The sequence below is a fragment of the Loa loa genome (assembly GCF_000183805.2).
Source record: "Loa loa unplaced genomic scaffold supercont3.25, whole genome shotgun sequence".
Lineage (NCBI taxonomy): Eukaryota > Metazoa > Nematoda > Chromadorea > Rhabditida > Onchocercidae > Loa > Loa loa.
Genome location: NW_018108205.1, coordinates 1 through 25,853, shown reverse-complemented (window position 1 = coordinate 25,853; position 25,853 = coordinate 1). Strand labels below are relative to the sequence as shown.

The following is a 25,853-nucleotide window of genomic DNA, read 5'->3' as shown; positions in this document are numbered from 1 at the left end:
TGAAGATTTAGTTGCGACGTAGTGTGAGAATGAACAAAACCGTAGTTCAAGAAACTAACTATTATAATATAACGAAGGACGGAAAAAAGACATGCTGGGATAACCAACTCTGCAAAGATATAACCCGATAAGACTTGACATGATGAACTTTTTATTTTGGGTTGACTTGGACTTCGAAACTCTACAATACTTTCGCCAATTTCAGTCTCAAGAAAATCAGAAATTTCGCAGAAAAAAACTACAACGCATCAAAAAACACTTATCAAAATCAATGGAACACAACGATACCTGACAAATGATAGTTATTCAACATTGAAATATGCCGGCCGAATCAATGAAAAAACAGAATGAAATTCAACGACTATCACTCTTTCTGGCAGCAACTAGTTCGCTAGAACTACCAGGAGTCGGAATCGCTGCAATAGTTCCAGATGCTCTGACTGAAAGACCAAGGGAAGTGGAACAAACTGTTACTGAATCTGCAGATGGTTGAAGTGCCATTAAAATAGCTTGATATAGAGAAGCTGCTTCACGTACATGATTAAACTTCAGGACAAAAGCTTGCAACTCTACTGATAGTGGCTGAAAGTGAAGATTTGGTCAAATCTTTGCTACCACTAGCACTAATGTGGTGCAAAAAAAACTCTGAAATTCTTGAAACATCTGCTTTGTGCAAACCTTAAACTTATCAAATATGTCCACACTTTTCAAGGATTTCGAACTTCTCTTAAATCACAAGACTAGAAAATATGATAAGAAGTAAGCAAAAAGAAATCAATGGCAAGACGTGAATACAAGAAGCGAACATACGCGGACATCCCAAGTACGACTTCGAATAAGTGAGGAAAGGAAGACGCACACCACTCGTACTTGACGACATTGCATAAACGGCGTCTGGCCTGGCTCTTCACAACGACGTACACATGTTGAAATATAACTATTGAGATATTCTTGTGGGAATTCAACTTGCTAAAATAATTTCCGATGTACCAATTTAGTAAGAAGAATGAACAAATAAGCAGTTATCAAACAAATTGAGCATTTTTAAAGTAATAAGCGCGATGTTTCATTTCTGCTACAAGGAAGATTGACACAAATGATACCTTAACTGCACTGTCTCTCTTAGTTTTTAGATTCCTTTTTACCCGGCACTCTGAACAGGAAACTGCACTAACATCAGCGCATTGAAATATGAAATAAGGCTCAACAGTTCAGTATCTTCTTGATCCACATCATGTCAGAAATATATACATATAAACACATGTAAACCAAAAATAGCACACACTTATGTTTTTGTCCTTATACTGCTCATATGGCCCTCATAACTCTTATTCTTTGACCTGATACAAATCAATTCTATAAAATGATTAAAAACAAAATACACAAAAATATGAAAATGAAATATAACCATTTCCTACAACAATCATGAGATGAAAATTCCAAATTTGAGATTACGCAACTTATAAGCGGAGATGAACGTGATAAGCATAGAAATGACTTTTTTTAAACTTTATGTTCAAAGCAGTAGATAGGACACTCGACAAAGAAGAAAGGATGAAGAAATTGGAACAGAATAACCATAAGTAAATAACAGCAAAAGTGTTTAAATTAAAAATGTAGACCTCAACTTTACAGATTTTAAGACTATTCAAGTTATTAATTCTGAAAACATACGGTACATAATCTGTTCACTACTTCCATGGCCTGTACTGAGATCTTCATTCCAGCAAGTAACTGAAAAAACCTGCAAACAAATACAGTAATCAACAAATACATTGTATAGAACTATAACCGAATATTAAATTTCAGAAAAACGATTACTGAGGTAATTCACTGCAGTTTTGAGTGATTCGAGCCACAATAACAGCTGCTGCAATTGCCGGATTATCGTCAATATATTTGTCAAACTGAAATCAACAAATCCCAGCTACAAATTATATAATGTGCAGGTAAACCTTGAATTTTCGGAACAGATAACAACACTAATACATGGATTAAAATATAAATGGAATGTGGATGTAAAACGCGACCTTGGTTAAGGGGATATCTATAATTTTGGCCAATGAAGTATCTTGCGCAATAGCTTCGGCTAATTTCTGCGCTTCTGTTCTTGTAATGATCGACACCAAAGATTTTTTTAAGAGTTCTACAGCCTCCTCAGACGTCAACGGTTGTTTCTTCTCGGATGAAGCTGATGATATGGTCGTTTGATACTGCAGTAGTAGATATTTTAAAAACTCTTATAGTAACCAAAAAAGCAAAATAACTTGTTTTGATTCAAAAAACAAACTTCATAGATCGGAGTCGTTGCATCTATTTCTGGCTCTGCCATAGTGCTGCTGGCAATGTCAGCTTTTTCCTCTGAGAGTACGAGCATAGAAGATGTGCGGCACGGCTCAATCAACTTTTTACTATCTGTTGCAGGCGTCACAGTACCGACTGTACTGGGAAGTGAAGAGCCAGTCTGCAGGGAAACTTTATTAGTCTTGTTTCTGGGTAAAAGTGATAAAAGTAGGAGCTGAAACAAACAGGAAGCAAATATAAAGCATGCAACTCAGATACATTAAAAAACAGGTCACTTCAAATAAACCTTATGAGAAACATCCACAGAATCAGGTTGCATTTCTTTAATCGGTGGCGGTGACATTGTAGAAGGAATTGTTTTCAATTCAATGCTCTCTGATTTCTCACTTATTTGATTTTCATGAACAGTAGTCACTGGATTGCAGACTTGGGAGGCGGTGGATAACGTTCGTAAATCCTGTTTCTCAACGCTCGTTTCCATCCACATCGGATCCAAAATGAAAGGATACAGAAATTGAAACTGAAATACACTGGCGTAAAACAAGAATATATTATTTCGACAAGGCATCATAGGAATAAAAATTTCGGGGATGCTAGTAAGCTGGAAATAGAAAATGTGCAGATTTTTACCTCATCATCTGAAGGAGGCATTAATGTAGGTGTGACACGATGAAATGAAGGAGGAAGAACTTCAAACAAATAAGGATTTGTTAACAAATTGGGAAGCAACATAGATGCCAGTGATTCGACGCCAGTTAAATTATCTCTAAAGAGATAGTCTCTTCATTAAATTAATTTTCGATAGCTAAGAGAACAATTTTGCCAAAATCACAATATTTTGTTAAATAAAAATAATGCAAATTTCATTTAAAAGCAAATCATACTGATTTTTTGTCTTTTCATCAAATATTTTGACGATAGCCGGAGTAGTCACAGAAGCGACCGAAGGATACTTTGCTTCCCGATTTTTGAGCGCCGTTATATGCCGCGTTATATCAAAATCCTTTAATATAAATAAATAATAGAACCGAATTTTTTACAAAAAAAATTTTGCTCAGTAAAAATGCAACCTGCTTTGGAATTTTCATCATGGTAATGTCGACTGGGGTGCGGTTGATGATTCTGTCCAACATTTCTGTTAATAAGCAACCAGTGATGTATTTCTCACGAGCTCCAAGTTTTGGAGAGCCCAACATTTCTACTTCTACAGAACTATCCTTCGAATCTTTGTCATGCTCCTGGAAAATGTGAACAAAATCCAAAATGAGGCAGATTAAAGTGCTTCGATCCCTTAAATAAGTAGCTATGCAAAGAAACCATCAAGATTACCATAACGGATAGGAAAAAAGATAGAAAAGGATGATCAAGAATATCGCCTTTTTCTGACACGCCGTCAAGTTCAGCACATCTGGAAATAAGCCAATAAGATAGGATGAACATCAGAATTAATCTAACAAAATTATCCAGAACTGGGTATCCTTTCGAGTGTTTATACTAAATACTGATAAATGTCATTAATACTGATAATACTTGGTAATACTCACTAATAATTAATACACTGATAATACTAACATAAATTAAATATCAAGAGATAAACACAAACCTGTACAAGAGATAAATAAGGATCACTCGATTCCTCAAATTTTCAATGCCATCAGATTCTCTAAACGCCAATAACAAAGCATAACCAATAGAAAAACTAGTGTGTCTTCCATTGAAGCTCTGGAAATTCCTGTTAACAGCATTTCTACCTTTAATTCATGCAGAAAATTACTTTCGAGTAGAAAAAGTAAGAAGAAACTTACGGAAAAAAAACACTGCTTTCTATGACAGACATTTATTTAACTGTCGAGAAGTTGTGGATTTTGAATAATGAATAAAAGAAAGGCAAAATATTAAACCCAAAAAGGAATGGTAGACATAAATTAAAACATACACTCAGAAAGGCATCACCAATAGATTCAAACGTTTGTATGGTGCTACGACACAACCTAGAAAATAAGTTAATATTTCGAAATTTGTCATTTTGAAGCTTTTATTCAAGAAATGGTAATAAGAACTACAAACAAATTATCATGGGACACGAAAAAAGTCACTTCATTATCGTCTCCACATCGTTCTCCGTTATTTTAGGTGAGAATCGTTTTCTTGGTTCCATCCCTTTTTTCAACCATTTAATTATCTCTGTAAATCAGTATTACAAAATTTAAAAACGTTTAGTCATTCCTGTTCCCACTATCGATAGATTCGATATTACTAACTGACATCATACGTAACATAAGAAAAAACAAACTTCTGAACATCTTCACGGAAAATATTATATAACTCTCCGAATCACTTAAAACTGAGGGAGAAAGCAAGTCGGTTATTCAACGACAAGACAGTGAGGTAAAATTGACCTGCAGATCGAAATAATTCGAGCAAACTACCGCTCAGCACCATAAAATGACTGAAAGTTGTTGCTAAAAGCAAATTTTCCAAATCTAAGGCCACACAATCCAAAAGAACGTACTTAACACCGAATCGACGTACAGAAACACATTACAACTCGTTTTCACTGTAGTAAGCTGCTAAAAACCATCTCTTTTCACTCGATCACTTGTCGCATACCAACGGTTTCGCAAGTCAGGCCTAGACCTGCAAGTGGTCATTTTAGGGAACCGATTAGGCTACTTAACATGACATTTGCAGTGGACAGCTTCCCTTTGCTACAGTTACACTTCTCTACCCCTGCCCAGCATCTACGACACTCCCTTCTCATCCCCGAAATTGCGTTACCGTGTTGTCTATTCAACCTTCGCTATATTTCTAACCGATCTTATCAACCTTCATCGTCATCCTTTCACCACTCTTTCCATTTCGTCGGAGAGTGAAGGTAATTGACTCTTTGACTTCATCACAGACTGGAAGTGAAGCATCCGATTCATTCTCGTAGGCCTTCCAGTATCCGTTCCCGACAAGAAGTTAATATTTCCGGTCAAGATCAAGATGCCCAGAGAAGTAGTTTTTCTGAAAGATGTCAGAGGTTGGGACCTTCTCTCCCACTGTCATGCTGAGATTGCATGTGTGGAGCCATCAACCATCAGTCAACTATTCGTAAATATGCGTGATACTTTTTTTGAACACAATTATAAACTTTATAAACTCATCAAATCTAATGACTACAAAACGGAGAAGTGAATGCATCAAAAAGGACAAATGGTAATTGACTTGTCCTTTTTTTCCTTTTGTCCTTTTCCAACGAAGTCAGGAACTTCGTTACACACAACCATCCACTGTTTAGGTGGTGAAAGGGATCAATCACGGATCCGAAATCGGTATTTTGGAATATTGTTAATGAACTCGCTATAAAGGAACCATGAAATAAAGACTAACGAAAGTTCCACATTCTCATTATGTGGCTAATAACAATAAAACTATGCGTTCAAGTTTAGTGTTTTCCGAAGTGATCTAAGAAATCGCCAGATGTTACAGGCTGCTTCACAAACGATGGATATTCTTGCTGACATGCAGCGACATCGATCTGGGATTTCAGACCTTAGTTTTTTTTAAGACTATAGTTAAATTGAAAGTTTTGGAAATTTTGTATATTCCAATTTAACTCCCTCTAACTGGAGGTGTTGTTTTAGCAAAAATAAATCAAATATGTGGAGCGCATTTATTCGACGTTACGTCGAATTTCAATCCATCAAGGCAGTCATAGCTGCTACCATGTTCGCCTAAGCAGGCCACAAACTCCAATGAGCAACCATCGGCACACAAACCATCCAGACGATCAACGCAATATGCATACATCAGATATATGTTTATTAACATGGAAACAGTTTGATAAAGACTGTCAGAAGCTTCTTCGCATTCAACCGTTTAGCATCGTGTAAATGATCCAAGGTATAAAATGAGATCGGAATCTGTTGAATAAAAAAAAGAAACTGGAAAATTTTCATCCGTTGCATCGCTCTCATAACTTCACAGTGAAACATGGGAAACCTTTGGTGAATTGTTTTGTTCAAATGGAAATGCCTTCGGTGTGTCTGTAGTGGAAGCAGATCTGGTGCTAGCGCTATATGTTGCTACTTCACTCTACAAATAGTGAGACTCAACATTCTGTAACATTACCAAAATAACGAGTAATTAACTGCAGAAAAATTCTAAAATACCTCGCCTCTATATATTGCTGGAACTTTGTGATATCTCAATGAGTTAGTGCAGTGAAGAAATAGAGGGGTTTCTGCGACGCAAACAAGCATCAAAACCTTTTGGACAGCTATCGGCATAAATGCCTTTGGATTTCCTGAGACAGAAATCTACAAGAAATCTCAGTTTCTGAGAAGCATGACAAACTGCAAGAAATTTTCAGATGCAGCTAATGCACTTACAGAACATAGAATCAAAATTTGCGAGATTTGCAATCGAATAAATTACCGGGATTGAAGATTTGTTAACCGCTCTGAAACCTACATCTTCATCCATGAATTTTTCCGCCAAGTTATATTCCTCATCCTTGCCGAGTGCTGCACGAGTAATAACCTCGGAAACCATAACTTTTTCATCGACCACCTCAGGGATTGTATGTACAGATGTGCTCACCGAGTCCTGAAAAATTATGCTAAAATTAAAAATTGCTTCAAGCAGATTTCTCAAATAGGTATCCGTGCAGGTTCAACAGATGTCCATGCCTTAAATGCTCACCTCACTAACAGACTTTTCTGATTCTGCGTCAAATATCAATTGTCCAAGACAATAGTATAGCACTAGCGTGCTGCCATGCATAACGTGAATTCATGTGAACAGCTTTTTGTGCAGACTACATCTTTATAATCGAATACTGAAAACATATAAAAATTTGTCCATATAAAAATCTTTTTTTTAAAAACATAAAAATTGAAATCTGCGCATTTATACTATGGACCAAAAACATTTCGTGAACTACGGGATCTTGATGCACGGGATCTTGATTTATGATGCCATGGTACCAACATCTCTTTCAAGAAGAAACTGCAGTGGTGTAATCCCACTATATTCACTGAGTCTGTGCCTTTGACATGGCTGCAGATAGCCCTTTTCGAAATCATTTCCGACACTGAGCCTTCAAATACTTGTACCATGTCCCAATGAAACAATTTCGATCTTACAATGAAATTATTCAGAAGATAAAATGCGGGGTAAGTGCCATCACTTTCTGCAAGCAGTATTTCAGTTATGTTGGATTCTGACACTGTTAACATTACTGCTGAGGAGCTGCTACTGCTTTGGCTACTGCAAACACTTACGAACTGCAACACTACTTACGCAACACTTACACTGCAACACTTACAACACTATTGCAAACCTACTGCAAACATTTACTTACGTGAAACTGAAATTGAGAAGTTCTGCTAGATTTTGTTCCCAGTTCCTACTTTAAACTTATTGAGAAAAAAGTTAAGAAGGACGCATAAAGCTTGGACGGCACTATTGCGTTTCATCATCGATGATCAGTGAACCAGGATAACGAAGTTGTATCTTTCCAACACCTTTACATTGAATGAATTCCTGACATACCAACCATCTGGTTTATTTTTACACTTGGATTCTAGAAATATCAATTTATTAAAGGTTTAAAGACAAAAATTGACCTTAGTGATTAACAAAAGTCGACTGACGAGATATTTCCTCCTTCCGAACTCTTACTTTGTTTGGCGACAGCTTCTGTGTTTCACTCTTGCCCAGTGCAGTTCCTTTCCCGCCACATTTTTTCACGAAAGCCTACAGCAGGAATTTCTTTCGATTGGGAAATCAGTGGAAATTTAGAAAATCTCACATAAATTCCTGTATTATTGTAAATAATAAGAATATGAAATTTTCTGGTAGAGGGCACTGCTGAAAGGAGGAGTCGAATTTCAACAACTGCTTGAATGGACTTTTATTTAATTTCATTTGTCCCTCAATCCAGAGAATAAATTCATAGATCCTCGTGAATATTTCCCATCAAGCAAACCAATTACAGGATGACACAATGCAAACATTAGTGAAACAAGAACTTAAACTTCTTGAAGCTACACTTAAAAATCTAGACCTGATTCAACTCACCAAATGGAGCGAATGGAAAAATGGGTAGGACAGAGTCGGTGATTAGTGTTCCGTGTTACGCTGAACCTATTGGAATCAAATGACTGTACCGTCTTGCATAACTGTGACCTCAAACAACCCTTTATTTATATTCTGCACTGCTTCTCTGGTTAAGCTGCTTGCCCACATCCGACTTGGATCATTTGGAAATGTTGTATTTTACTTAATCAAAACATAATCTAGTCGTAAAGGCGCTTATGGTAAAATAACCTGAGGCAGCGGTCAATGATAGTTGATCCGATAGAAACAACAGGCTTATTATAAAAATGAGGAAAGAACGAGTGCTAATAAGAAAATATGAGTTGGTTCTCAGGAGGAATATAACGGTCCAAAGTATAACAACTGCATAGGTACATTGTTAAACTTCTGTAGACCAGGCAACGCATCTTGATCATTTGACCTTTAATGTATGCAAAGAAACTGGGATTACATCCAGTCGAGTACAATCCATCTTCCTTTCCAGCATCTAACAATGTTGAAAATTGTTCCGACAAATTCCAGAATATGCTCTGACCTTTGCTTATAAGTATTACCTGACTCGTCTTGAACTGAATGCAACTTGCTCCGTGATAACAACTGATGACCGCGATATTTTTCTTTGACTTCTAAATCCTGGTAGCTTCTTCTAGAAGCTGTGCGTAAATTATAATTGCAGATACTGCTGAATTTTTTTCAAACATATCAAGTACATATCTCCTCTTTAGACGAAAATGTTTGAAACTTCATCTTTGCGATGCAGCTACGTAATCATGCCGGTATGCACAGTTTGAAAGGCATAGAACAATGATATTTTGTCTATTAGTGCAAAAATTCGGACGAACATTAGTCTTGCTCACAGACTCCATTTGATTTGTTAGTGCACAGCTGTGCTGTAAAGTGTTATTTGAAAAATGCCAAGCAAATTAAACAAAAAGAAATTTGTATGTGCTACCTGAATCTATTGATTTAACTTCCGCCGTATCCTTGTCACCCTGATCTTTTGCGCATGTATCTATATTCTTCTGGAAACCTAACGTAAATTGGAATTTACGAGTTCTTTGAGCAATCATAACTTGAACTAACAAAGAACCGGACATACGCTTCAACAGACTGATTGCTCTCACAATCAAATCTCAATGGACTCCAGCAGTACAAGTAAAAAATATCATCTTTGACGCAAACATAACTTTCCAATGAAAAAAAAAAAATACGGATAGTGCATACATACTATCCGGTTTAGTTTCGCAACTTATTGCTTCATTTGCAACCGCTCCTAGAGAAAGCAAGGTTCCATGTTAAACATAGTTCACTTCAGATATTGTAAAAGACTTAAGCTGTGTAAAAAACTTTGTTGTTTTGACAGTCGGCATAGATTAAATAAGCGATCGGTACCAAATCGCTTCCTTGTGTATTAAATTAAATGATGGCCCTGATTCCTCTTTGGCACTATTAACAAACACGGTCGGCTGATTTTTCGAGCAAGCTGCTACAAGCAAACTGCTAAAAATTAAGATAATGACTCAGTAACAACCAATGTAATAGATCACCAGTGCAAGATTCAGATGTCACTTACTCCTGCAAGACATTTGTGGATTGTATTATCGAATTTTAATTTCCAGGACAAGCATACTGTACAAGTTTGCCTGGAAATTGGATGAATATACTGATGAAACAGAACCATTCGGCTGATCGAAACAATCAGTCAGTGAAATTATTGATGGAAAGTGGAGGCAGAATATGCTTACAATTTCCAGTAACACATTTTGAAAAGTACTAGAAGTCTGCAAAACATGACTCACATGAGGAATTCATTGAGGTACCTCCCAATTCCGTTATCAACGTATTGTACCAAGTACTGACGAGTTCCTGTAACTGAATCCAATTACCTGTTTGCAAAACTCCTCAAAACTTCGAACTTCTAACTTTAATTGAAAAGGCTAATTACCTTGTCACAGCACATCTGTGATTCTATATCATACAGAAGAGGTGATAGGCAACGGTAATAGGTTGCTAAGCCAGAAATGCATACCACAAATTTGACAGTGCATTCTCGTGCATATGCACCACCAGGTCTGCTTTCACATGTGAGCTCTGAAGACGTCATCATACACTGATTTGATAAATGAACAAATAAGATTTGCATACAACTACTGCAATAGATATTTACCAGACTTCTTCTCTGGAAATAGCAGCTTTGATTTCAAGTTCGACTCTGATTTTTCTGTTGACAATTCATTAGAATAAGCTATTAATTTGGCCTTCATTATCGTCATTACGGTGATATACTAAGTATTGTCATCGGTAGTACAGTAAACCTGAAGCTATTAAAAATGTTATATAAAGTGAATAAAGCTTGATATCTGTGGCAAACACACCTTGCCCTCAATGTCATATCTCAGAAGATCAAGACACTGAAACCTGGCAACTTTTTCTAACAGAGAGAACGCTACTTCATTAGTACAAGCTTCTCCATGAACTCCATCTGGTAGTCCGATACATAAAAACTCTAAAATATGCTTGTTGAAAATAATATTGCGGGTGTGAATAACCAAGAAAACACAATAAGGCGTTTACATTGTTTCGACTCGCGATAGTAAAAACATGATAAGGTGTTCACAATGGACTACTTGACTTGAAGACAAATAATTTTATAATACAATCGTTTCGGTTTCCCTGACATGTGACATGATCTGAATAGGAAACAAATTCGAAACTAAATTTGCAGAGTTCCAAAGATTTGTGTAGCAGAGTGGACAAACAAGGGTACTCTTTCAGAATGTTGTTTCGCGATTTCATCATACTTCTCCCTTTCAAGACAACGCATGGGGATGGATATTCATTTAAACATGTATAGAAATCCTCCGAACATCCAGCTCCATACAACCCATTTAGCTTGTCTTTTCATGATAGGACTGAATAATGACAGTTAACAAGCTCAGAACAGTCAGAAAAAATCAATAGCTTAAAAAAATGAACAACTTACATTTTGAGGTAACAGATGACTGTATAACTGGTGGACGTTCCTTAACTGGTGCTATCCTCTTGTTGACTAATGTAACAGATTCAGACTTTGGCTGGTAGTTCACACATGCAGAAACATCTTTCTGAACCTTGAATACATTCAACCACATTTCAAACAAACCTGAACTTATTAGAACCGCAAACTCCCCGGTAGTATGCTTACCTATCTCATTACAATCAGTTGAAGCATCCAGCATTAGTCATTGAGCGGTAAGTAGAAACGACTGTTCAAAATTTCACCGACACATTTTCAAGATTTCTTGAGGATATCGGCTATAGATAACATGACAAAATTTACTAATTTGTAAACATTTTGCAGACATCTCACATACTTTAACAATGCTGGATACATCAATAACACTGGGCTGCCAGATTATATGCAATGAAGTATGTTGAACATTTTTAGCTATACATGCCATTAGTTTAAAAGAAGCATGAAAAAGCTGAAAATATGTTCATAAAATTCTAGTCAAGATATTAAATTAAGGAAGCATGGGAAAACCTGTTTCCAGTGTTGGCAGATTCTTAATCTTAGATTTCTTCAATGCTCTTCTGGCATTTCGGGCCAAAATGCTCTTCTGGCATTTCGCAGTCTGCGTTTTCTCAGGGATTGACACCAAATGTTTCCTGCGTTTTGGTGAACTTTGCGGTTTTGTTTTCTGCAATATTGACAATTAGCAGGAAAACTTATTTTACATTTACTTTGACCTTCATGATTTTATATGCCCGCAAATCTTACCCGGAATTTGCAATACTTCGTTTCAGCAAAAAATTGTGTGGATATTGCAAAAATGCGGTGTTACCTCTAATACACAAACAAAATTTTGTAGCATACATATACAACCATAAACGCTGTCCGATAAGCTAGTGCATGATAAAACTGAGATTTTCAAAAATAACCAATGAATTATAAAATTTTTCAGCTCCCAAATTAACATATTGAAGGTTTTGGCTTCCATGATAATCCTTGATTTCACTGACAAAGGCTTCTTTCGGTTGATTTAAGGTGCTTGAATGCTTTTCTCTTCTGGTCAAGATTAGTGCGCCATTGTTAATTGTATCATTTTGGGAATTTACGAAACTTGTGACTAAAATGAACGTGATGAGAAAAATTTTTGTTTTGTTGTGTTTTGCCTTTTGTAATTAAAAAATTAATGGTTGTTGTTCCAAAAAAAACACTTATCTCGGGCACAATGTTCCAGCATTGAAGTCAAATTTTTCTCTTGGAAGACAAGTAATGGAATTTATATTCCGCTGAAGCATACGAACAATTAAATGAAGCAATCGAAGAATTGATTGCACCATAAATGCCGTCTGGAAGGTCTTTAAAAAGTACTCTGAAAATGATTACTATTCCAGTATAGGCTTGACTCTCAAGCTAACTAATCAATTCCAGAAAAAAAGACCCTTGCTTGCCGATTCTGCTGATTCCAGCTTCAAAAGCACCAGAAGTTTCCTCCGTTTCTCGTATAACATTTTCGATTCTAAAATGTGATATATGTGTTGGGTTGACAGCGCTAACTTTTGAATTAGGAATATGACATGTCATCGAACTCTGCAAATGCATTTATCTCGAATTTTTTTGGGTTCGGTGTTAGAACCTTCTTCATGCAAGTCCTGGATGCTGTATTAAACAAAAAATCTTCAGGACATCGTACCATTACCGCTCGTTCACCAAAACATGCAATAATTTCAGCTTTACAAATTTCACTATATTATCTATCATCGAGTATCCTTTTACATGAACAAGGTAGAAATAATTTAGTTCTTAGTCTCAATTTCATTTTTTTTACTGTAGATTTTCATCAATCATATGGTTAACTATTTGATCAGCTAGTGAAGTTAGTCAGGACCACTCTACTACATGTTCATTGGATTCCGGATGCTGAAAGATTGAAACACTGGAGGATCTTCCAGTTGCTAATCCTGGTGGCTTTTTAGCTCATAATGGTACAATAGGCAGTACACGAAATTCAAAGAATTCATCCTGTTGACTCAACGACCTGATATCAAATTTTACTAATCCTGGGCATTCAGCACATACCACTGATTCATTAAATAAACATGCGATACATACTACTGAGCACCCTACACTGTAGAAGCATTATAGAAACCCAAACATGAGAAATCTGTAAAGCATAAGTTTTTACTGAAAGTTAGCTCAGATTTTTATTTCTAAACAAGTATTCAATTTTTAAACATTTACTGATCCACGTAGGAAAATAACTTACTCAGTAAGCGAAAATCTGCTGCTGTACTACCAAGATCGCTACCATATACGGCAGTTTTTTCAAATGAAATATTTTTATAATCTTGCACACAATCTCTGAAGATAATACCATTTTGAAGTAATGCATCCAGAATCAGACGTTGTGTAAAGGAATAAAGGTACTTTGAATATCTAAAGGATTTTATCAAAATATGAGACGACCTGAGCTTCATAGTTTGAAACTGACAAGACAATATATACTTTTCATTATACAAAGAATTTTATTGGAACACACTGCGTAGTTCTGTGTACAATACAATGTGTATAATCCATCACAACGCTTAGCGTAAAAGTTAGCTTTGAAAATTTCAATCCGTGAATGAGAAAACCTGCAATACTATGAACTTCTTGTGTTTTTTGTCGAGGAAGAAAAATCGTCAAGCATCTAAAAGATCAGGTCGAGGAAATGACCTTCGTAGTTAGCCTTAATACTAACTAAATACCAAATCCTGGCCGCTAATCTGCGGCATCAAAACTTTTTGGAATATATTGTTTTTTTCCAATCCAATCGTGATTAATGGCTAAAAATCAAATACGCGCAAAATGTTCGTTTGTTTGACTAAACTAGATTGCCAAAAAAAAATTAATTAACTAAGAAACATGACAAAAAAAATTATTCTATGTGCTCTTAAAGTTGCTTCTGCCTGTATTCTTTGGTGAGGTGCCGGTTAAATCGCAGTTGCCATCTAAATTTGGTATTATTTATTTATCACAAGCAGAATGGCTTATCAGTTCACTGTGAATTAAATTTTCAGTAAGAGAAGATTAGTATTTTCTTCAATTTCTAATATCGGTTATTAATTTGTAAAATGAAGTTGAATATCTCTTGACAATTATTGCTATATCATCGCATTCTCCATTTCGCTATTTGAAAAACGCAAACTTGTATTGGCTGATGGTGAGCATCAGCTCGCTGAAATTCACAAAGTAATATAGGTTGGAGAGAATCCTTCCCTCTCTGCTACTCAAAACGAAGGCCTATTTTTAGTAGTTGAAGCACAGATGTTAGGTTGTTGAAGATATTTATAATAGTTAAATTTTCGAATGGTTATTTCTGCCTGAATTTAGAGTAAATTTCAATGCTGGTACTTATAAAAACAAAATGTTGGTGGTGAAACAAACAGAAGTAAGAAAAAAAACAACCACCAATGGAAATATAAAAGAAGCTTGAATCACAAACAAATGTCTTCCATGATATTACAACGTACATCAATCTTTTCCAAATGGTAAACTTTTTCCTCTCCACTGGATGAAATCAAAGGCCAAAAATAGCCTGTTTTATCGTTAGATCCTTCTTGTATCTGAAAGGCGGCACCAGCTGAACTGGTCAAAAGAGGTTAGGAAAACATCCTTTAGCACATAAATTCTCAAAGCACATCCCCAGTAACTTTCTGAAAGCCATGTTACAGGCAGTTTTTCAGTATCCGGATAACATTTCCATATTTGGAAAAAGCTCCAAAATAAGTTAGCCATTTCAGGTCTAGAATTTAAAATGAAATTATTGTTATTATTATCAGTTTAATGCAAGGATTTGTAAAATGTCAAATATTTAGATGTGACCGAAAAAATTGCTATGGCAATATAGTGTTATGGTATTAAAGTGTTATGGCAATTTAAATATTTGTCGAAAAAAAAGAATGAAAGTTGAAAAGCCTTCACCTATTTGATGAAAGTATAACCAAAGTTGTAGGATGAGACAAATGTCCGAGAGTAAAACAAATGGTGGTTTCTAAGAACATTCGAAAATTGCAAAAATATAGATTCCAGATTTCGAATACCGGATTTTTAATTCCGATTGTAAAAATATGTAACCAACTAAACTAAACCGGAAATGTCTTATTTGTAAAGTGTCGTTGAAGGAAAGTTTAAATTTGGCACAAATGGGAGTTCATTTTCAAATATACAGAAACATGTGAGAATGCCGATACACTTTTTCAAATTCCGTTGAAAATATGAATTCAATTCTTTTTTGCAGTTACAAACATACAATGGCGTGTTTATGGTACGCAGCTGGACAACTGGTAATTTCTTCTGTCTTTTTTGCAAAACAATCGCACTTCTGCGTTCCGCGCTGTATTAACCAGAAGTTTGACGCAGTGTTTCTCTACTTCTTCATATCTCATAATTATCTGGAAATGATCTGTAAATCTTTTAACTCTCTCCATTATTTTTTAATGAATTTCTATTAAATTGCATTGCCAATCTTTTTTCGCTACTCGACTTATTCTTGATTCTTCCATTTGACTATTTCATTTCTTTCTTTTTACAGATTCTTTTTTGATCTGTACCTAATATGAAGTTCAGTCAGTTACGCTGCAAGTAAATTTAGAAAGATTCAGGAAGTTATTTCGAAATCACTAAAGAGAAAAAAAAATCATGCCTCTTCTTGTGAAGCAGCAAATTACTCTTTGTTCTCCTCATAAGCTACAGTGTTTCAACGGTATATTCTTCGTTTATTTCTGTTGACATGTTTGATCCTGTATCGTCGTGAGACAGTGAACATACCGATACTTCCAGATATTACAAAACCTTTGCTCTCGCAAGGTATCAACCATAACTATATTGTGTAAACGGACGATGATTGCAAGATTTGGCAAAACTCACGAGGTTTACTGAAGCGCATGTACTTCTGGAGTAATATTTTCAATTGATGCACAGAAAAGATGTAACAAAATGCCGTGAAATTAAGAGCGCTGAAAATATCCTTCAAATGAAATAGTTTAAAATGATTATGATAAACCACATTGTGTTTTGGTGCATTTATTAGATGGGAGTGCAAGGAAGCATTAAAAAATAAATTGAAAAATTCCGAAAAAAGGACTACTTGTTTGGTCTTATTTCTCTCTGAGGAATGTCTGCTGCCTCTTCATTACCACATTATCCAGGCTTAGTAAATTGATTAACAATCGATCCATCCTTATTCACTTCATTTTATTTGACATGTAATTTCTTCAAAACTAAAACAATGTTATCACCAGGACATCCGCTGATTCTATGACTCATCAAACTACATATTTCTATTCAATTCTATTCAAGGTTAAAAATTCCCATTTCATTGCTTAGAATTGTAAAATTATCATCAAAATTTGATTTGTTTCCAACTTACAGAATTAAGGTTAAAAAGATTTCTTTTCCCTAATTTACAAATAATGCCAGAATTTTGGGACTGTACGTCATATGTAGATAGTTTGAAGCTGCATTTTCATGTAATTTCATTTGCCTTCACTGTTTTGTTTAAAAAATATCAGTTGCGTGAATTAAGAGGTGTAAGCTATTTTTTTACTTTATTCTTACTTTATCTAATTATAACTTCAAAAATAGTTCACTTGAATGACTTTAATCGTGGAAGTGAAGAGATTTCTTGAGATTTCTCAACAGATTCGAATACATGCATTGATTTAGACCCGAAATGTGCAAGTTACACAAGTCGAGGTGAATGTCAAAGTAATCCTGTTTGACAGACCGTGTATCACTATGTTTTACATTTGATTGATATGCTTACTAGCTAAATTTCAATGTAATGGTTCAATATCATCAACGAACTTTCTTTTGCTTTGTTGTTCGATAGTTGTGATGTATCTTAAATTGATCAGTGTAGTAGTGGTTTAGCTGGCAAAAATCGTGCTTTGCGAAATTCCTATGATAGCGAATTATGAAATACCCTGCTTGTAGCTGTCAATGAGGTGATGCAGCATGGAGATTACGAGATTATATCACTTCACACTGTGATAATACAACAAATCCAAACTTATCACTTGTGTAGCATAAGAAAAAAAAATTATGTAGCATAAGTGTCCTTATCAACTATATTGGTGTGGTACTACTGTTCATTGTTCTTGAAACTCTTTTTTTGAAAATTTGCCGAAAATGAGAGTGATCGAAACCATTCATTTGCACTGTCGTTTATATTCAGGATCAACAAAAATAGATGGCCCCAGAATATGGAAGAATGGTTCAAGTTTTCGTTTGACACGTCCATGCGTTTCTAAATAAAAGCCTAAAATAATCCTTCCTGTAAATAATGTATTAATACTAATTTCATGAAATGAAGAGTCCAAATGACACGAAAGTGGCGTGGGATCGCAATCAGTGGAAGCTATCATGATTAAACTTTTACTGGATCCAGATTTGGACTCCTCAACTCGTACAAATAAATCTGTTGGTGTTTGGATTTTTTGTTTTAATCTGGATGTGATCACGATTTCCGAGATCACAGTAATTTGATAGAAGGTGATAAATTCAAGAATCTACTGATAATTAAGGCATCGACATATGGCTGGATTTTGTATTTGTAGCTCCTTACAATTTCCGCTACGAGATTAACGAACTACCAACATGTGTGTTCCACATTTGATGACAAACAATATTTATTGCGCGACTTGCCATTGCTGCTAAAGTTAAATTGAAAAAATGCGAAGAAATTACCGAAACTTATCCTTCCAGTTGGACTCTTGAAGATGCTGAAGTCAGCGTAAGTTCCACGTTACTTGCGGTTAGTCGCATTTCCATGGCCATGAATAAAGTAAATACTAATTGTGAACAAATCAGGCTTTTATTCAACATTCTGGATGCACTATTTTTGGAATATGTCAGTTTTTATTTCTCATGCAGATTCACATACATACATGCATACAGACAGACAGACATACGCACACTGGTCCACCATCGAAAATAGCCTGCCTGTTTCTGAACCGCGAAAATAGACTGAAAATTTCAGTATAGCAAACATTATATTCAAATGCTTGATGACTGGACAATCCGTTCGATGTTCAGTCATCAAACAGCGAACTACGCCAAGGTTTACGTCATAATGCTGTGTACTTTACGACGGAAATGTTAACAGTTCTCAATCGATTATCACTACATCATCCGCATTGTTCTAGCTAACGACAGTAAAACCAGCACTTATGGCATTGTCCATCTTGGCCCAGATTATAGCCTCGACTCTTATTAAGGGCCTGTTACCAACATTCACCATTCATACGTTGGTTTCATTTCCTTTAAAAAATTAAGGTCTCTTAAGAATCTCTGCGATTCCAATTTCAATCATTTTTGAAGGAAATAAGTGTCGCCACTCATCCTGTTTGAAAAATTCTCATCCCGTTCCCTAAATCTTGAGATCTGGATATTAGAGCTTAAAGAATTTCAAATACATCGAGACGGCGACAACATACCAAAGACTATGGGAAATGATACTGTTCCAACCAGGAACTGAGTCAATACTCAAAAACTAGAATTTTCAGTGAAATATATCGGGTTCAACCTTGTCTCAGCAGCATTTCTTCTCTTGTTTTTGATGATTTTATGAAGCGCTGGTTGGAATATCACTAAGACTCCGTAAAACCATTCTAGCAATCTAGCACCACCACACCAACACATCATTCACCAAATCAGCTTGTGTGCTTTATTAATAACAGGAATGCTCGACCGCTATCCAAGGAGGAAGTCAATAAGAACTTGCAGCGGAAATATGCTCCACCATGTGCACTCAACAATCTGATATTTGTGATTTCCCTTGCTCTTTAATTCATAGTTTTTGTTGAATTATTCATTTTGTAGTTGGAAATTTTGAACAGCAATGTCCGTACTTAGATGTCTTATGAATCGTTCCTAGGTAATTTCGTAAGAATTAGAAATGATAAAACCAATATAAATAATTTACAACCGCAGTCCACTAACGAAATTTTTCTTTTTTTTTAAAAAATAACCGGTAGATTAACAGAACAAAGATAATCAATCTATTGGCCATTGATATTTTGAGGAAGAAACACAAAACTGCTATCAGTGATTCCGTGGAAGCACCACTTCTGAAGTAATGATGTTAAAAATATAACTTCAATATAACCAACTAGAAGCATTTTATCAAAATTGGCTTTAATCATTGACATATAAGGATAAAATGTAGGTCTGAATCAGAGCACGGGAAAAACTTTATTAGATTTCTCCAATTTTCTCACTTATATCACAGACCCAATTTTCCCACTCTATCTACAACAGTAATCATAAAAACGAAGTGGGCTATTTAAAATAGTTCAGTACAACTTCGATGTAGTCAGAACAATGTCCGCAAACAGATGTAACAAGGCATCCAACTCATCACGTCTGTATATACCTTCATATGTTGTCCTATTAACCACAAATACCTCTCGCGTTCTAACAAATATTACTTCTGGCCTAACAATATTAACTTTCTGAAATTTCTACGCAAAAAAATAGTGGGTAAAAACTTGCGAATATGCCAATTCTTACTAAGCTTATGTTAAAGATTAGATTAGAAGCGGACTGAAGTATCGCAATCCTTGCTTTTAGCTTGGAAAGAATTCGGACATTTCCATAACAAAAATTTCTGTGTCCGCAATACCGTGAAATTGTGTAGGAAACTCTGTGTGTTGTTAAGCGCGTAAAATACTTTACAGATACCAATAAGACACGCGACAATGCTAGATAAAAAGAATGTAGAGAGATATCCAGCAATAGCAAAGCTGTAGCAGGAGTAACTTACCTTTGGTGAATTCCCAGACCTGAGTCACTTCTAAAAACCTTAATAAAGAGGTAAATTTGAAATGAAAACTAGCTCGTATGTCATTTCGAGAAATACTGTTAAACCGATCGAAGTTCCGCGCTCTGCAAACACTGAAATTAGCAACTGAAATCTACCAGAAAATTTGGTGACCTCGGTATGGAATGATGAAAAAAGTACTCAAATACAGCAGGGGTCTCGGAAACGACAAAATGAATCAAGCAAATAAAAAAAAAAAAGAAAAAAAAAACGCGCGGATTGAAAAAATCACTTGCCAGAAAGTTAGCTGATGACGAACACAAACAAACCTGATCCGCACCCTTCCTTATGTGGACAGCAAAACTACGAAATAAAAAACACGTTGTTCCAGAATATCAGCATGTTTAGAGTAACAAAGTGTTTGCTCAAAATAACAGCAGAATTCAAATCAAACAAGTATGGTAGTGCGATGTCATTCAGAAAGACCATGAAAAAATGTACGTATAAATTCAAATATATGAATAGATTTTCGAAATATAAAATGTTCCAAAACCTCATTTGAATTGAATTTTAGCCAGAATAACAATAAAAGCAAACTTGATAATTAACGGTATCCGTAAGCAGACAGAAATTCAACTTGCCGTCATACAGACTTGTTGTTGGCCAAGCAAATTATTAGCAACAGGGTAAATCCGTGCATAGACCGGAAAATGAAATATGCAAAACAGTAGGCGTTTCGAATCTTTTTTTCGAAAGTTAAGAATTGCAAAATATTTTTGTAAAAAAACATTACGGTCATTTAGAACCGAAATTTTGCCAAAAAATATAACAGTATGAATAATACTAATTGTGTAAGAAATTATTAAACAATCATATGAATTTATGAATGAATGAGTATACGAATAGGTATCGATTAAAGAACGTAGCAATATTCATAGCGATTCATTTTTCAAACTTTAACTTTACAGTTGGAATTGGATAGGGCAAACCTGCTCCATAAAATCAACACGTGCTATCAAGCAATCATCAAAATAACTACATAGCTAATTAATGAGTGATTTTATTAGTGCTGTCTATTTCCCCTATTACGGTCACAAATTCCAGGAAATGCCAAACCTCAAAATACAAAAATGCTATTTCTAGAAAATCACTATCAAAAGTGAGAATCAGAACTGAAGCAGAAGGATAATCTTAAGAAAACTGTAGCTTGCATATAACTTGCAGTGACAAGTTAAATTAACCATACAAGGAAGTTACTAAATAATTATCAGTTGTGCAATGATAAGTTAAATTAATGACATCAAAGAGTTGTCAGAAAATTATCAGTTATGCAACTGCTTCAAGAATCAAATTTGCTTACTGAATGTATACTTATGAGGTCATTCTTAAACCTTTTTCAAGATAAGAAAATACTCAACATGGAAACTTACCAAGACAGAAATATAGAAATGAAGAGAAAGCTGAAATAATTATAGCGTTGTACGCAATAAACCAAAGAAAAACTGATACTTGACAGAAGTTTTACAGATAAAACAGTTTAGGTATCGAAAAAGTAGCACAGAATACAGCTGGTGAATTAACCTCCATTGGGAGTATCAGGTAAGGCCTTTAGAGCCAATGCAAATAACAGATGGCCACATTCAGGTGTCAATAAGGTTATATTGCGTGCGCAGGCCTGAATTAATCGATCAGCCATATTACTAGCAGCAAAAACATACAATACACCGCTGGGAACAGTGACAACACCGGCAGCATCTTTCTCGGAAAGATAATTAACGAGCGGCCGGATGGGCTTATCACACGCTACAGCAATCATTAGGCTAAGCTGTTTCTTTGATGAATGAATTAGCCGCTCCTCAAGTGCCTCCTGACTAACCAATGGAAGCCGCTGAGTAATGTGTAGCTTCAGTGCGCTACCATCCGTCGGATCACGAAGTAACTTCTGAAGCAAATGTTCCGTTCCCGAGATACGATGCAAACGAATCGCGTATTCAGTTTTCTTCAGGATAATGAAACCTTGCCAAGTAGGCGCAATTCTTCGTTCTAGCTCATCAATGGTATCGATTTCACCATCAGATGGTGTACTTGATGGACTTTCAGGTGGCGTACGTGGACCTTTGTTGCGTTTCCTCGACCCGGCAGACATGCTCCGTCGTCTTTTACGGTCTTCCTTTTGATCATCTCTACAAAGAAACGACCTTAGGTCAAGCATTACACATAATCACGAATCCTTATAAATAGATAAAGAATGGAACAAAGAAATACAGAAAATAACGAACTTGGCAAAATCAACGATAATGCATCGGTCTCTTCCACCCAGTGGAAAACCTTTCATGGCACGGCAAGCATCCATCGCTGCATTCTGATCCGTAAACCGGATATATGCAAAATCAGCGCCTTCTTCATAGTCTAACCGATCGATAAGCCCATATCGATCAAATTCCTGCAAACTAGTATCATTTCACAACTTCTTTCGAAACCATTTCATAGCTAAAGTTGACAATGTTTGTAAAAGTTGAATACTCAAAGGACGATGTGCTACACCATTTAAAACATGTTTTGAGCATTCAAGACTCATTCCTTCATATTTTCCACGCAAAGAAATAACCTTGATTAAAAAACCACCATATTTAAAAATTGTTATTAATTTCAGAATAATACAATCAAAACAGAAAAAAAAGTGCCTTAGCCAAATATTCTGCAGATGTCCACGGTCCTAACCCACCGATCCATAAACGATTTGATGGTTGTGATTTGCCATATCCAATTTTACAACGAGTTGTTCCTGGCCGTATTGGACGGTCATGTTCATTGGCCTTTGCATTCATAGACTGCTCCAAAGTCTACAAAAACATCAAATTCACGACCGTATAATTATAACTGCTTCATCATTCAGCTAATGCATGGTTACACCTATAAATCACTTCTTTCAAGCCCGAAACACCAGGTATTAGCTCTCCACAGTCGTTGAAAATAATTGTAAAATGTGCTCGTACAAACAATGCCAAATATGGAAGTCTTTTTCTCGGGGAAAACCCACCTGGAAAAGAACAAAAGCATATGCTGCATTAGTTTCTGGAGGTGTTTTGATATCAACATCTTCAACTTTTCCATATTTTTCGAAAACACGACGAATTTCTGACTCTCGTATATCTGCTGGCATATTTCCCACAAACAGTGTTCTCGTTGCATCACTGTCGTCTTCTTTCAAATTCCATGTTCCCCCTTCCTCACGACGTCTGCTTGGAGATTTCCTAAAAACACCACCCCTTTATACATTTTCTTTTTCGCAAGCAAACGCTTCCATGAAGTGGGATCACCTTCTTAGGGGATCCTTTCGTTCACGCTCCCGTTCAGCTTGAAGTGCTCGATTATATCGATCGGGAATATACTTTCCTTCTTGATCTCTAATGATGCCTGCAGGATCAAGATGAAGTCTTTTTCCCAGCAATTTCTGCAACCGTGGTAACATCGTATGTCGAATTGTTCGCGCAGCCTCTGGGCGCTCGAAATTTACATATGCAAGGCGCTGCTCGTCGCCAGGGTTACGCACTATTTTTATCTACAAATTAGTTCGCATTTCAACAAAGAGAAAAAAAACTGAAAGGGAACAACAGCAATGTCTAAACGACTTCAGAGTCTACACAAGCACATGTGTAAATAAAAACAATAAAGACGTCAGTCAGTTCAGTTTTCTGAAGTTAAGGAAACAAACATAAATATCCAGAAAACGCTTACCTCAAATGGAGCATAACGACGGAATTCACGCTCCAGGATGTCTTTAATTTCGTCCTTGGTAATTTTGTTGTCAAAATGCGAAAAACGAAGATTCATATATTCTTCCGGGGAATGACTACCAAACCGGTCTCTAGATCAGGGAAAAAAGCAAAATGTATGCAGTACAGTTAATCTGAACATGAACTTCATGTTAGAAATAACGACTAAAATAAAGCTTTGTGTCACCGAAACAGTACTGTGAGAAGTAAAATCGCATTCTGCTCGAAATTTTGTAGGGATTTTGGTGCTCGGATTGATAATTTGTCACGAGTTTTACGGATAAGATGTTCATCTAAGATAAATTGATTGTATTATAAACAATAGTCCTATTTGTTACAATACTTCCTTGTCTGGAAATGAAATTCAGCATAAGGCTAAAATCAAAACATGATGGGAATTCGCTCAGGAGCCATGCATATAACTCACCATCTTATTGTGGAAAAGCAAAATCCAACACACACACAAGCACATTGTTTTGTGCTCCAACTTTTAAAATTAATATCATAATTAACCTGTAAAAGGAGGATAAATTGGCATCTGGATCACCACTATTTTCTCGTCGAAAAGAGAGTCGCTGAACAGGCCTGGACTGTCTACCATTCGCGTTATACGCTGTACCACGTTGGTTACGCCCATCACGTCCGCCACCATATCTTGTTCCCATGTCTGCAAAGGTGTTGCTTAGGACTCAGAGAAAATGTATAATTTGGTTGAAGCAAGCGGAGAAAGGACAGTATTTCGAAAAATATGGAAACGAAGAGCGTGTAATCAGTCAACGTTTTCTAACCTGAAAGGTAGAGGTTAATCGGAAGGTACCAGCGACCCTTCACCTGATCCCGCGATACCAGAAAACCTCTTCTTCCTCTCTCCCACTATGTCACCAACCTTCTTACTAACAGAAAATGAAAGCACACAAAACAATTATAAAAACCACTTCCAACGGCTATCGCACAACCACTCATTGTCCCTCCTAATAATTTCTCTCCTAACCCTCTTTCTTCATTAACTAATGCTATTTCGCTTCTAACTTTCATGCTACTTCTAGGGATCTCTTCAGCAGCATTACTCCCTTTTTACTTTCAGTCCGTGGCACAATAAGGATACACCAGGAACTAGTTGATCCTCTCACCCCCTTAATCACACATTACCCAACAACCCATCTTCCTTCCCCCTCGCCCCCTTCACCTAGACTATCCAATCTAAACCATGTCCAAAACAACATTATATCATACCACACCTAGTGCTCATTTTGCAATGTCACGTCCTGACTAACTTGTGAAAATATTTGTTGAGATCGGGACTATTACATCGAACTGGAGTTGAAGGACTTTGTATTTATTATTCTTATTATTCTTACTTTCTGCATTTGAAATCAGGCACCATATTAAAGCTCAAAATTGACGGAATAACATGAGGGTTGATGGCAACCTTTGCATGACAACAGTTCTAAGGCCCACTGTGCGTTTCTAAGGTCCAAATGCTTTGACCGGATTTTACCAATGGGTAAATAAATGATTAGTTGAAGATAGCATGCAAAATCGTTTCAGAAACCTTCGGGTCAAAATATTTCCTGATTCAGACATGTCAGCTCCCTTTCACACAAATGATGTTCATTTGCCATTTTCTCATTGTCACTTCATTTCATTTCATAATTTCGGTTTGAGTTTTATTTCTTACTACATCACCTTTGAAAGTAAGGTGCAATTGAGAAATGTTGAATAATAGCGCGTCTTTGCTTTTATCCATAATTTATAGTTCATCAAGATTCGCATTCATCATAACATCCTCCTAATTATTGCTCTTCATTTCATCACAGAAGCTGAGTCGGTTCAAGTTGCACCAATAACCTTCGCATAATCAGAAAATGTTTAAAATGTATTTCGTTGCAATTTCCAC

General features: G+C 36.0%; 8 protein-coding genes across 8 annotated transcripts; 2 read left to right on the top strand and 6 right to left on the bottom strand.

Annotated features, from left to right (window-relative positions):
• Window positions 1-13: 13 nt before the first annotated feature.
• Window positions 14-4,947, bottom strand: LOAG_02353 (hypothetical protein). Its single transcript, XM_020445985.1, has 14 exons — window positions 4,817-4,947; window positions 4,401-4,488; window positions 4,241-4,295; window positions 3,908-4,026; window positions 3,634-3,712; window positions 3,375-3,542; window positions 3,189-3,307; window positions 2,935-3,070; window positions 2,591-2,824; window positions 2,291-2,464; window positions 2,031-2,213; window positions 1,822-1,907; window positions 811-1,744; window positions 14-582 (listed from the first exon to the last, which is right to left on the bottom strand). The coding sequence occupies exons 2-13, from the start codon at window positions 4,460-4,462 to the stop codon at window positions 1,657-1,659; spliced, it is 1,503 nt and encodes a 500-aa protein (XP_020303620.1). The 5' UTR covers window positions 4,463-4,488; window positions 4,817-4,947; the 3' UTR covers window positions 14-582; window positions 811-1,656.
• A 1,323-nt stretch (window positions 4,948-6,270) lies between these two features.
• LOAG_02352 (hypothetical protein) lies at window positions 6,271-7,074 on the bottom strand (the record flags this gene model as incomplete). The annotated part of the gene is made up of 4 exons (XM_003137890.1): window positions 6,271-6,384; window positions 6,462-6,608; window positions 6,727-6,897; window positions 6,994-7,074. 4 exons carry the CDS (start codon window positions 7,072-7,074, stop codon window positions 6,271-6,273), a joined length of 513 nt encoding a protein of 170 aa, XP_003137938.1.
• Window positions 7,075-7,205: 131 nt separating this feature from the next.
• LOAG_02351 (hypothetical protein) lies at window positions 7,206-7,529 on the bottom strand (the record flags this gene model as incomplete). Its single annotated transcript, XM_003137889.1, has 1 exon — window positions 7,206-7,529. The coding sequence occupies one exon, from the start codon at window positions 7,527-7,529 to the stop codon at window positions 7,206-7,208; it is 324 nt and encodes a 107-aa protein (XP_003137937.1).
• A 2,635-nt stretch (window positions 7,530-10,164) lies between these two features.
• LOAG_16873 (hypothetical protein) lies at window positions 10,165-10,495 on the bottom strand (the record flags this gene model as incomplete). The annotated part of the gene is made up of 2 exons (XM_020449528.1): window positions 10,165-10,257; window positions 10,337-10,495. 2 exons carry the CDS (start codon window positions 10,493-10,495, stop codon window positions 10,165-10,167), a joined length of 252 nt encoding a protein of 83 aa, XP_020306916.1.
• Window positions 10,496-11,894: 1,399 nt separating this feature from the next.
• LOAG_16872 (hypothetical protein) lies at window positions 11,895-12,888 on the bottom strand (the record flags this gene model as incomplete). The annotated part of the gene is made up of 3 exons (XM_003137888.2): window positions 11,895-12,071; window positions 12,313-12,500; window positions 12,819-12,888. 3 exons carry the CDS (start codon window positions 12,886-12,888, stop codon window positions 11,895-11,897), a joined length of 435 nt encoding a protein of 144 aa, XP_003137936.2.
• Window positions 12,889-17,782: 4,894 nt separating this feature from the next.
• Window positions 17,783-18,403, top strand: LOAG_02349 (hypothetical protein; the record flags this gene model as incomplete). The annotated part of the gene is made up of 4 exons (XM_003137887.1): window positions 17,783-17,896; window positions 17,977-18,077; window positions 18,125-18,203; window positions 18,293-18,403. 4 exons carry the CDS (start codon window positions 17,783-17,785, stop codon window positions 18,401-18,403), a joined length of 405 nt encoding a protein of 134 aa, XP_003137935.1.
• A 16-nt stretch (window positions 18,404-18,419) lies between these two features.
• LOAG_02348 (hypothetical protein) lies at window positions 18,420-19,207 on the top strand (the record flags this gene model as incomplete). Its single annotated transcript, XM_003137886.1, has 3 exons — window positions 18,420-18,479; window positions 18,565-18,669; window positions 19,034-19,207. The coding sequence occupies 3 exons, from the start codon at window positions 18,420-18,422 to the stop codon at window positions 19,205-19,207; spliced, it is 339 nt and encodes a 112-aa protein (XP_003137934.1).
• A 2,402-nt stretch (window positions 19,208-21,609) lies between these two features.
• LOAG_02347 (hypothetical protein) lies at window positions 21,610-24,629 on the bottom strand. The gene is made up of 7 exons (XM_020445984.1): window positions 24,470-24,629; window positions 23,919-24,048; window positions 23,501-23,742; window positions 23,221-23,434; window positions 22,865-23,023; window positions 22,460-22,623; window positions 21,610-22,363 (listed from the first exon to the last, which is right to left on the bottom strand). Exons 1-7 carry the CDS (start codon window positions 24,619-24,621, stop codon window positions 21,757-21,759), a joined length of 1,668 nt encoding a protein of 555 aa, XP_020303619.1. The 5' UTR covers window positions 24,622-24,629; the 3' UTR covers window positions 21,610-21,756.
• Between the last annotated feature and the right edge of the window lie 1,224 nt (window positions 24,630-25,853).